Source organism: Apaloderma vittatum, unplaced genomic scaffold (genome assembly GCF_000703405.1).
Source record: "Apaloderma vittatum isolate BGI_N311 unplaced genomic scaffold, ASM70340v1 scaffold8595, whole genome shotgun sequence".
NCBI classification, from domain to species: Eukaryota; Metazoa; Chordata; class Aves; order Trogoniformes; family Trogonidae; genus Apaloderma; species Apaloderma vittatum.
The window spans coordinates 9,612-22,107 of NW_009716448.1; the positions used below are offsets into that span (position 1 = coordinate 9,612).

General features: G+C 38.3%; 1 protein-coding gene across 3 annotated transcripts in view; it reads left to right on the plus strand.

The window, feature by feature from the left end:
* Window positions 1–1,070: 1,070 nt before the first annotated feature.
* LIN9 (lin-9 DREAM MuvB core complex component) overlaps window positions 1,071–12,496 on the plus strand; it is a 30,529-nt gene continuing 19,103 nt past the window's right edge. Inside the window, exons 1-5 of one of the 3 annotated variants that reach the window (XM_009869532.1) lie at window positions 1,071–1,107; window positions 1,948–1,995; window positions 3,021–3,115; window positions 6,873–6,977; window positions 10,480–10,613. In XM_009869532.1, the coding sequence (XP_009867834.1) occupies window positions 3,113–3,115; window positions 6,873–6,977; window positions 10,480–10,613 (242 nt within the window). In that variant the 5' untranslated portion in view covers window positions 1,071–1,107; window positions 1,948–1,995; window positions 3,021–3,112. Of the gene's footprint in view, window positions 1,108–1,947; window positions 1,996–3,020; window positions 3,116–6,872; window positions 6,988–10,479; window positions 10,614–12,496 lie in introns of those variants that run through there. The other 2 variants (XM_009869531.1, XM_009869533.1) reach the window with 2 other exon arrangements.

Here is a 12,496-nt window from a genome sequence, read left to right on the forward strand (position 1 = left end):
TCAGTGTAGACAGTGGGATTCAGTGTATCCTCAGCAAGTTTGCAGATGACACCAAGCTGAGTGGTGCAGTTGATGTAGCCTCGTATGGCACGTCAGCAGGCAGGGTCCAGGCTTGAGAAGTGGGCCTGTGTGAACCTCATGAGGTTCAGCAAGGCCAAGTGCAAGGTCCTGTACCTGGGTTGGGGCAGTCCTCATTATCAATACAGGCTCAGGGTGGAGGGCTTGAGAGCAGCCCTGCAGAGATAGACTCGAGGGTACTGATGTGCAAAAAGCTGGACACGAGCTGGCAATGTGCGCTCACAGCCTAGAAGGCCAATCACATCCTGGGCTGCGTCAAAAGAAGCACGACCAGCAGGTCAAGGGAGGTGATTCTGCCCCTCTACTGCACTCTGGTGAGGCCTCCCCTGGAGTACTGCTTTCAGCTCTGGAGTCCTCAGCCCAGGAAAGATGTGGACCTGTTGGAGCAGGCCCAGAGGAGGGCCACAAAAATGTTCAGAGGGCAGGAGTACCTCTCCTATGAGGACAGGCTGAGAGAGTTGGGATTGTTCAGCCTGGAGAGGAGAAGGCTCCAGGGAGACCTTATAGTGGCCTTTCAATACTTAAAAGGGGGCCTATATGAAGGACGGGGAGGGACTTTTCATCAGGGAGTGCAGTGATCAGGCAAGGAGTAATGGCTTTAAACTAAAAGAGGGTAGATTTAGACTAGATACAAAGGAGATATTTTATATGATGAGGATGTTGAAACACTGGAACAGGTTGTCCAGAGAGGTGGTAGAAGCCTCCTCTCTGGAAACAGTAAAAGTCAGGTTGGACAAAGCTCTGAGCAACCTGATCTGCTTAAAAGACATCCCTGCTAACTGCAAGGGGATTGGACTAGATGACCTTTAAAAATCATCCCTTCCAACCCAAAGCATTCTATGATGTCTACCACTGAAGTTAGTGAGGTTAGGGACCTGGGTGTGGGGTAGCCACAAGAAAAGAAATTTCTAGACCTTTGGAGTCCAAAATGTTCTTGGAACAGCAGTTTCAAAGAGAAGCTGAAAGAGAGAGCAGGGAAAGTGAGGGGGAGAAGGGGATGTAATGCGAGAATGAGTGGTTGCAACACTGGAACATCACGGGAAAGATAAAGTTTATGTGAGAGAGAAGTGTGAATCTGTGGAAACATTGTTGTGCAGAAATGTCTTTCCCCTCTGCTAATTTAGTTGCTTCAAATTGCTCATTCTTTGAGAGACACTTGAAAATTCCAGAGCGTGAAGGCTGTAGTCAGGCCCAGTTCTGTCCTTTCTGTCCCAGAAGTGCTGCAGAGGTCCTACAGATGCACTGGAAGGGGAGCACTGAAATCTTGATGGATTAGATTGATGGATTAGAACAGTTCAAGCAAACTGAGGATCCTGTCTGCATTTATAATACCTGAATTTGCTGCCTTTCTGAACAAGGACTTCCACCAGGGAGCAACTAAGTATCCGCAAAGGTTGAAAAGAATAAGAATTGCGAACCAAGCTGAGAGCATAAGCTGGTGCTTTCATGGAAATGCTTGGCATTGAAGAATTTAGAATTGGTAGAAATAATTAAAAAGAAAAAGTTATTCATTACTGTTTCCTTGTCAGTTGTATATTTGCAGCTGCATCAAACAGCTGCATAGGAGTATGTATTTTGTACATAAAGTTGTTCAGAGTTTGCCATGTTAAACAAGAGTGCTCGGCATCTGGAGCTGTTTTGTAGATGTGAAACTAAAGGAAAAACCCAAAACAGAAATATGCTTTCAATATTTATTGAGTAATAAACATGTAATGCTATACTTAGTGCTGTGGGCAGTGTACTGCGTTCACTCATTTATCTGTGAGGGATTTAATACTAAATTCCACTTTTTTCCTAAGAATTAATTAAGAATTAGTAGATTTTGCATAGGTTATGTAGTTTGAAATAACTTATGATTTATGTATGCTTTTTGATATATTGCAGGTTCTTCAGCAAAAGCACTGGTGAGCTTGAAAGGTAAGAAATAAACGTGTTATTTACTTGCACTGAATCTGACTTTCAGGTGTACTTAGTTTCTGGCCTCAGAAAGCCCAAGGAAAATAACACTCAGGAAGGTTTTTTCTTGATATATGATTGGTTTTATTGTGGATGTTTGCTAGTTCTGTAGACTAATAATTCTTGGTGGATGAAACTATGTTTATTGTGTATTTAGACACCACTCTTCTGGATGGATTTCTTGAACTCTGGTGTTGTTTTTTTCTTAAGTACTGTCTAGGGATCAGGTCAATTAGAAGATTGAGGTAATCTTTCCTCTCTTGAGGATGAGATAGGACTAGGATTCTTAGTGAGACCTGTACATTTGACAAAATTTATCTTAGGAAGGAATTTCACAATCTCATTATGTTTTCTGTCAGCAAGTTGTGGGCTAAATTTAAAATACGTTTCTTATATCTTTTTCTTGGAACTTGTCTTCATGAACATTTATACAAATTTTGAGTGCTTATAAACTGCCTAGCAGTAAAAGTTTCTTTATGTATTACAAGGCTTCTGTTACACAAGGAAGAAGACGTGGTTTGTTGAATATCTTGTAACTAATAGAGGTTTGCTTCAATAAAAATTGATTTACTTGTTGGTGTGCACCCACTTAATAATTTTTTTAGAACCAAAAGAAGGCCAGGTCTTGTAGAGCTTCACCTTCACAATCACAGTACAGCTCTGTAGATAGGTGTCAACCTGGCAGTGGAAGTAACTGATTCCAGCGAAGGAGGTTTCAAGAAATCTAAATATTGTCAAGTGTAAAAAATATGTTTTGTTCATGTTTCTCCTTGCACTGAAAATATATTTCAATTACTTTTAAGTAGTGTTCAGAAGAATTTAATAAAAATTATTCAAATCTAAAGTCCATTTGTAGCTGAATCCAAAGAAGATGTTGCACGTAACAAAAATATATCAGTAACTGATGATGTTATACCAGCTTTTGGATAGTAGTTATGTTAAAACACAAATATATGTATATAAATAGCATGATTTCTTCACAACAGAGGGAAGTTTATCCAGTTCATGGAATGAAAAGTATAATTCTCTGCAGAAAACACCCATCTGGAAAACAAGGAATGCTGGTTCTGCAGTGGAAATGGTAAGAAACGATAAAAAGACAAAGATTGGTTGAGGTTTATAGTTTCATTAATGTTAAACTATGTCTTTCACTAGCAGTCTACACAGTTTGAGTATGGAGTAAAATCATATTTTTATAATTTAGTAATTGAACAAATTAAACTGCCAACCTTGTTCAAGATAGCTTGTAATCATTTTCTCTTTTTTGTAAAGCAAGTGCAGTGTGGAATGTTTGTACTGTATCTACCACCTTGTACTTAGGAATTGCCATTTTTTTGATCAACCATTTATTTTACCTCATGAAATATCTCACTTCTAATTATGGCTGAGAACTGATGCATAAAGAAAAGGAAGGGAAAGTGTCCTAATGCACTTCCACCATTGTACTTTCTGGGGTGAGGGAGGGGGGGCAGATTTTAATAAAAATGAAGGAATGTCACTGAAATGACATGCAGCGTTCTGAGAGCTTTCATAGGAAACTTTAGGTTAAAAAACAACCTTGGGGTGAGGAGATGGAATGTAATGAGCCTGCAGCCTCTTAAGGGCATGTGCCTGGTGTTTGGATTGACTGCCTCTCCCCTTTTGAATTTCCATTGTTATTTCTTTCCCCAGTGTGTCACATTTAAGCTGTTCTTGACTATCCTCAACCTTCTTTACATTATCAAATTGTGTGATTTTGATTTGATTTTGCCACCATCCACCTTGCACCCATTGCCTCATTTGGCTGGGTCTGTAATATTGTGTGCTCTTTTTACTGCACCCTGGAGAGTATGTGAACTACTCATTGCTAGGCAATTGCTAGGCAGATCTTTCTCCCATACTCTTCTGGTGACACCTTCTACTGTTGTTGTGACCGAGTTGCCAACTACTTACTCAAATCATTATTTTTTGTTTGTTTATTGAAAGGGAAACATTGTGTTTGTGTTTGAAAACTGCTATGCCTGCCTGCTCTGCACATAATCAACATATCTGAGCAGCATCCAGCAGTGCATTAAGTCATGTGACTTAAAAATCTATCACATGTAGCTGCTTCTGTGATCTTCTCCCTGTAGAGAGAAACTTATGCAGAGAAGATACTTACTTTACGAGGATTCACACAGACTATATATATAAAAAGCATGTTACTATGTGTTTAGTCCAGAGAACACAAGTCTACAAACTGCAGTTCCAGACAGTGACCAGAACTTCGAGACGGCCTTTAGTTCATGGAGCAGTTCATGTCACAGTTTTCAGCTCTTCCCTGGGAATGCTTATCTTTTCACAGAAACAAGCCTTACCAGTAACTTAGGAGACTGCATGAGCCCAAGTCACTAGCCGTAACATTTGTATGAAAACTTTGTCAATATTTTGGTATGCTGGCTGTAGGCATTAAAGTAAAACTTTGAACCTAACTCAATATTCTCTAGAAAGCTGGGAAAAAAAATCATAGGATAGTCTGATGTGTTAGCAGTTACTCGTGTTGCTGAGATGCAATGTAGTCTTCTTGTACTAGTTTGGGTTCCCTGAATGCTGGAAGTTTTGCAGGCATGTTGTTCTGTTGGTTGAAAAATCTTTCCAGAGATGCCTGACCTATTTAGCTGACATGGATGATACCTCATCGTGATGGTTCTTATTTTATTCTTGTGTGAGGCACAGGCAATCCAAACTGATGAGCCACTCTTACTGTTTTTGATAGTTCCTTGGAATGGAATTTGGCAGCTTCTGTTGAGGATTGTAAAACACTTCTCTTGATCTGGATCATAGCCTTAGCATAAGGTTGAAGGAACTCTTAAGTTTTGTCTGGATTGTTTTAGCATTCATGTTCTTGTGTTGGCACATGCTTCTCATCTGGTGTAGTGTCATAAAATCAAGAACCGTATAGATGTTTGGGATAAAAATGTTTTTCTAGAACCAGTGTCCCAAATGTCAAGACTGAAATATAATTGCAGATATTCGGTAGGAACCCAGCTTTCCATCCTGTGGGCAGAATGTTTAAAAAAAAAAATACTGGAGTTTTACAACGTAAAGATTTTTGGTTTTGGAACAGGATTGTGGATTTGTTTTCATGCTCAAAAGTTTGAATAGTTCTGACCTTTCTCTTTTAGGGTGATGGTTTGTCAAGGACAGCGGAGATGTTACAGAAGAACACAAAGACATTGTAATTGAAGTTTAAGATTGTTCTTAAGGTTTAGTGAATTGGAGTATGTGAAGAGAAGAGCTTGATATGTCTAGGTGGAGAGAGAAAAACAATATCCATAATAATTGAGATAATAAACTAATTACTATGTTAATATGATGTGGGCACGATTTGGTTACCTTGCCAATATATAGTTCCTCTGTTCAGTATCTGTCTCCTTCCTGGTTTGTAGGATTTACAAGGAATTGGTGTTTTCTTCTGTGTGCTAAATGTGCTTAGGCATGTAGGACATAGCAAGGCACTACTGTTACTTAAAAGCCCATATCTAGTTACAGTTATAAAATATATTTACAGTAATTTAGAGCAAGAAAGGCACGTTTCTCTGGGAAGGGTCCAGCTGTTCTCATGGCATAGGACAGACAGATTTTTTGCTACCACTAATTAATTTAATAGAGAATATCTCTTCTCAAGCAGATACTTTAATCAGTCACAAACTTACTGAATGTCGTTCCTAAATGCAAGTGCTTGTTAGTAAAGTTTTAGTTCCCTTTATTGATTTTTTTTTCCTGGCTTTTGTTAAGGGCTTATCTTCATCATCAGTATTCTTCACAATATGGATGTTACAGATATCATACCCGTATCATTTACTAGCACTTTCACCATCTATACTGAAAGAAATGAAATTTGCACTTGTTCTACCTTTAATCATCACCTTTGGAAATACTTTAAAGTGCAAGGAATGCTCTACAGGGTGCAGTCTTAAGGTTCGGCAAAGGAGTGGCTGATCCTGTGCTAGGCCACAAAGTCTTCACAGAAGGAAAAGCTGCTTGCTCTTAGCACTGTCAGCCAGTCGTAGGTTACTCTTTTGTCCTCATTGGAAGCCAAAGACTTTAGTCACAGGGTAAAATGTTGAAGAATACCTACATAATAATATTTTTTTTGTCATTACATGAATTTGCAGCATGATTTCTTGTTTTCAGTCAGCCTTTTATTCCCTTTGAGCTATAACATCTTAGCACACAAGTAAGTTTTAGTTAGCATAATTTCTCAATTCTTCTCTCCTGATATTTTCACAAAAGTTATTCAAGTTTTAGTTTCTTCAGGCTTCAGCCTCTTAGCATTTTGCAGTGTAGGCTCTTTCACTGAGTTAAAACCAAATCCACAATGATCTATGAGACTCATAAGAAATCCTCACAAAAAAATTGTATCCGGCTAATGTTTTTACTGAGAACATACCAAAACAAATACGCTGTTTGAATATGCTTTTTTTTTATGTCCCAGAACAAACTGTTTAACAGATGTGCTTATAACTAAAGCAAGAACTATTTTAAGCTTAGATACACAAGTGTTTAGACACCTAACTCCTCTGGAAACAAGTGGGAGTTAGGTTCTAAACACTTCCATGGAACTGGGCCAGCAGTATAGTAATGTGTTATAGTTAGCATTGGAAAGCCTGGAATCTTAAATTCCTTCTTCTCTTCTCTCAGTCCTTAGATCTCTAACTGCTAGGAGGCACTATTTATTGTGTACTATGTGTCTTAAAACCTATAGGTGGCAAAAGAAAAGGCATTCCACTTCTCTCACTGTGAATTCTGTGCATGAACAGAGAAATCAGATGATTATTTTTTTTCTTGTAATTCATTCTTAATTTTGATACATGCAGCCCTTCCGAAATTCAAAACGGAGTCGACTCTTCTGTGAAGAAGATGACAGACAAATAAACACAAGGTCACCCAAAAGAAATCAGAAGGTTGCGATGGTTCCACAGGTACCTACATGTATGCAGATATTTTTACCAAAAAGGAGAACAAGCCTATCTGCTTTCGTTGAAAATTAGAATAAGTTTGCTTTTCGAGTTGCATTGTCAGTTTATGAATATTCTTGTGAGGAAAGCTGTTGCTAGGAGTAAGCCACAATTCAAAACAAATTTATATTTTTCTTCTTTACAACTGGGTTTCTTAGTTTCTTTATGGGAGTACTTGTTCTTTTGGTCCTGGACATAAACATACAGAGCTAGAAAGGATTCCAGACTAATTGCTCATCTTGCTCCCCCGAGGAATCATATCCTGTAGTCTGCATAAATTTATCCAGCTTCGATTAAAAACTGACTAGGTTTCTTTGCACTGACTACATCATTTAGAAGGCTGCTATAGAACTTAATGTATTCCAACAGTTAGGAATTTGCTCTAGATTTGTAGCCTAAATGTATTCATGGCCATCCATACTTTCCCTGTTCCTGTAATGATAATGTCCTCTGATTCAAACAGCTTGTTTTTCTACTCCTCCACTTGGCTGTCAACTCCTTGATAAAGCAAAAGAACAGCTGTAATTTCTCTCAGCCTTTATTTGCTATGTTAGACAGGGCAACATCTCTTAGTCTCAAAGAATTGGCTCTCTAGTACCTTTGTCGTCCAAATCACTTCTCTGTACTGTAACCTTCTGAGCCTGAATTTGCAACATGTAAAAGTACTATTTGAATACTTGTCCTGCTTGCCTTCTGAGCTGTACCGTGCAGTGTTCAATGGGGAAGGCTTAGTAGTTACTGTTTTGCTGGGTCCGTTTTGTCGGAGATGAGGGCTGTAACATTTCCCTCTATTCGTGACCATGATTTTCTTAGCAGTAGAAGGGCCTGGATAATGTTCTAAGCCCATTTGGTTTGTACTTAAATTTGTTGTTCAGGAAATCCAGTGATTGCTAGATTAACATTTGTGAGGGACTGCTGCTGTTGTAGCTCACAGGTCTTGCTGTCCTGCTAGGCTTTGTTTCCTGGAGTTTCAGTTGGAGAAAGGGGACCTGTATCTAGAAGGTAGTGAGTAAGCTTGGCAGGAGCCAGTAAGGTGCCTACCTTATGCTTTATCTTTATTACTGCTGCTACCAAAGGATTGATTATGGCATGGGGACCCAGTTAAACTAATACTCTCAAAAAGCTGTTGGTTTTTTTAAAAACAACTTTTTCTTTCTGTCAGTTAAGTCAGCCATCTTTGGAATAAAATTACAGAGTTATTTTTCTGTGGTCTGTTCAAACACAGGTCTGTGTTATGCATGCAATCCAAGACAGTTTCTTTTCTACAGTTCATAAACCGGCTTTCAAATGTAGTTAAAACTTGATTGCTTACGTCCATGCTAGTTTATCTTGCAAGTTTCTGAAAAGCAGACACTCTGCTCAAACCTTTGGCTGTGTTACATTCCTGCAATAGTTTCATCCTCAGTTTAAGAAGAGTTAGCAAGAGAAGAAATGCTAGTAATAATGAGGCAGTTGGTGTAGCTGGCATCTGAGCCATGCTGCCATGTATGCTCACTTCAGACAACGTTCAGTGGTGCCTCAACTTTTGAAGTCTGTGTGTACTTCAGTGCCATGCTATTGTTACCAGAAATGTAGTTTCAGTGTTGGAAAACATCTCTGTTAGAAGAGCTTTGTGTAGAGATACAGTTGCAAGAAAAAGCATGTGAATCTTTTGGAATTTCATGGTGTTCTACATGAATTTGTCATAAAATGTGATCTAACCATCATCTAAGTCAAGACGACTGACAAATAAAATGTGCCTAAAATAATAACACAAGAACAATTCTGATCCTGCATGTCTTTATTGAACGCATTCATTCAACATTCAGAATGCTGATGGAAAAAGTAAGTGAACCCTCGGAATCAATAACTGCTTGACGCCCCCTTGGCAGCAATAACTTCAACCAGGCACCTCCTGTAGCTGTGGATCAGAGCTGCACGTCCCTCAGGAGGGATTTTAGCCCGTTCTTCCTGGCAGAACTGCTTTAGCTCTGTCGTATTCTTTGGACGTCTCATGTGTGTGGCTCTCTTCAAGTCATTCCATGGCATCTCTGTTGGGCTGAGGTCTGGGCTCTCACTTGGCCACTCTGAAAGGCGGATTTTGTTTTTCTGAAGCCATTCTGCTGTGGGCTTGCTCCGGTGGTTTGAGTCATTGTCCAGTTGCATCACCCAATGTCTACAGAGTTTCAGCTGACGTACAGACATCCTCACATTATCGCGAAGAATTTCTTGATAAACTTGTGAATTCCTCTTCCCCTCAATGACTGCAAGCTGGCCAGGCCCTGATGCAGCAAAGCAAGCCCAAATCATGATGCTTCCTCCACCGTACTTTATGGCTGGAATGATGTTTCATGATGATACGCAGTGCCCTTTTTACACCAGATGTGGTGCTATGTGTTCTTCCAAATAGTTCAATGTTTGTTTCATCAGTCCACAAAACATTTTGCCGACACCACTGTGGAGTGTCCGTGTGCTCTTTCAGAAACTTCAGGCGTGCAGCAGTGCTCTTTGTAGTAAGCAGCGGCTTCCTTCGTGGTGTCCTGCCATAGACACCCTGCTTGTGCAATGTTTTATATACTGTAGACTCATGACCACAGATTTTAGCCAGTTCCAGGGATGCCTTCAACTTTTTGGCTGTCACTTGGGATTGTTTCTTTACCTCATTGATGAGTTTTCGTTGTGCACTTGGGGTCATTTTGACTGAGTGCTCGCTTCTCAGTAGAGTAGCCACAATCCCAAAGTGTCTCTATTTGTAGATGATCGTTTGTCTAACTGTAGACTGGTGAATTTCTAAGGTCTTTAAAATCACTTTGTAACCCTTTCCAGCTTTATGTAAATCAACAGTTCTTGATCGTAGATCTCTGAAAGCTCTTTTTGGCACAGCGTGGCTCACACAAGCATATATCTAGTACAGAGCATACTCAAAAAGTTTGAAAGGTTTTTATCAGTCAACGAAGCTCTAGTCCATGCCTCCAAACTCATTTTCTTAACAAGACTCAAGGTTAACCTGACTCTGATTAGCTTTTTTTGAAATCAGCTCAAGGGTTCACTTACTTTTTCCACTAGCATTCTGAATGTTGAATGCGTTCAATAAAGACATGCAGGATCAGAATTGTTTTTGTGTTATTATTTTAGGCACATTCTATTTGTCAGTAGTCTTAACTTAGATGATGGTTAGATCACATTTTATGACAAATTAATGCAGAACACCATGAAATTCCAAAAGGTTCACATACTTATTTTTGCAACTGTAACTTGTTGTATTGATCCTGCTAAATTTTGCCATCTGTTACGTTTGATTGTATTGCTGATAAAACGCTGTGAGGATTATTATAGATATGCAACAAAAACATTGTCATAAAAAAGTATGGGCAATTAAAATGTAACAATTACTAATATGCAGACTTTTATCAAGATCTAGTTTAATTATTTGAATATTGAAGAATGTTAGACTGTGTTTAACTGTTTCCTTTATTTTACTACATAGAAGTTTAATACAACAATGCCAACGCCAGACAAGAAAGCCTCACAGAAGATTGGATTACGGCTTCGCAACCTGCTCAAACTTCCCAAAGCCCACAAGTGGTGTATATATGAATGGTTCTACTCAAATATAGATAAGTATGTTTGTTTTATATAATTATCTCCTATTAGTATAGAAACAAGTAATCTTCTGAAATTGAGCTCTGAATTCCCATATATTGGTTAGTTATTCCAAAGTTCTTAAATTATTGGTTATTGAAAATCATTTCATTGTTTTGTTTCCTTCATCTAAATTATTTTCTTTTTATCACTGCTGCCTATACCAAATAGAAGGTTTTAATCGTCATGGTTTTAGCATCTTAAGCATGAAGTTATCAAAACACTTAGACTTCTTTGAACCCTTGGATCAGTGTTACACATGAGGGATGGGAAGGAGACTGCTTCTTCATATGGTGCTGCTTCCCTAAAAGGTGTAAATTTTGATTTTTTTGGATATTTCTTCCGTATCATCCCAATTTATTATGATCCCTGACAGAGCTCTGTGTTGTGACTATTCAGCGGTTGACTAAGTATCAGCATCCTTCTTGGATCTCCTTAGCTATCTTCTATCTTTCTGCAAGTTGTGCCTCAAAGTCTGTGGCACTTGTTCTCTTAATGTCACTAGCAAGGTGGTGCAAATTGTTTAAAGAGACATTGAAATTTAATCCTTAGAAATTCTAAAATGTAAAAATGATTATTGATAAGTGGAATCTTAAAATCTACACCGAGGGACTAATAGACGTAACACTAGTATTTAATATCCTAAAGAATGACTGAAGAGTTAGCAAGCATTGTTTTCCAGACTTTATTCCTAACAGAATAATTACTGGTTTTCCTTCCTATTTTAATCACAGTTGCTGTGGCTGTTTTCCTTAACTGAGAAGGCAGTCATAGCAACAGAAAAACATTTTGGGATATGTTTTTCACAAGTAGCAAAATTACATGTCCATTTATTTAGTTTTAAATTAATCATCTGTAGGATTTAATTCCTTTGAAAGAAGCAATCTATACATGTTTGATTTTCCCTAATTTGGAGGGAAAAAAAGGCAACAAAAGAAAAAAAAGAACCTAAACCTTACTTACTCCTAGTAGCAATTTTATTACAATGTTTGTACTTAGGATTTTTACAATAGTCCAAGAACTTTTAGTTTATTCATCAATAACTGTCTGATGGAACTTTAGCTTTATCAGTAGGCTAGCATTTTTGTTTAGCAGATAACTCTGAAAACCTCTTTGATAGTTATTGATGTATGCTTGGAATGCTATTAAGATATGATCACATTAAGATATTATACCGTAGTTTATTAAGAAACGACATGGAAGAAAAACTGTGATGTATTTTGTTTTGAGTGACATGATCTCAAGTTAATGAGAAGCTTAAAAAAGTTTAAATCATAGAGCTGTCAACTGACAAAATATGGCTCACTGTCCAAGTTTCAGAATATTTTAATCAAATTGACTCATCCAAAATTGAAATCATCAGTTTAAACACCATGTCTGCTATCAGCTCTTGAAATATTTCAATGTCTGCAGCTATCATCTGTGGTTATTAGATCCCTGAAGCTGTTTCAGTTTGATTTTGTCACTGCTGCTACAGAGGACTGTATTCTGTAAAGTCCCATTGACTTCTGACACGCAGAGACTTCTGAAGAGCTACTTACTGCTACAGTGACCACAGGCCCTCAGAACTAGATACAGCTGTAGCTTTCTCACATCATTTTTTAGAGCTTCCAATCTTGTAGATGCTGTGGGTTTAGAGTTTGCCTGCTTAGGATCAAATGATAGTAAAAACAATCAAAAATAGATCTTTCTGCAAAAACCCCCAAGAGTTTTTCTCTACAGAGATATTTTATGTTAGTAACAATAAATCTGGAGAAAATAAAACTCTCCTACATTTCCTTGTCTATTTCCTGAGCCTCATTGATCATTCTTTGTGCTACAGCTGCAGATCCTTCTACTGCAAAAATACTCACTTCCATTCC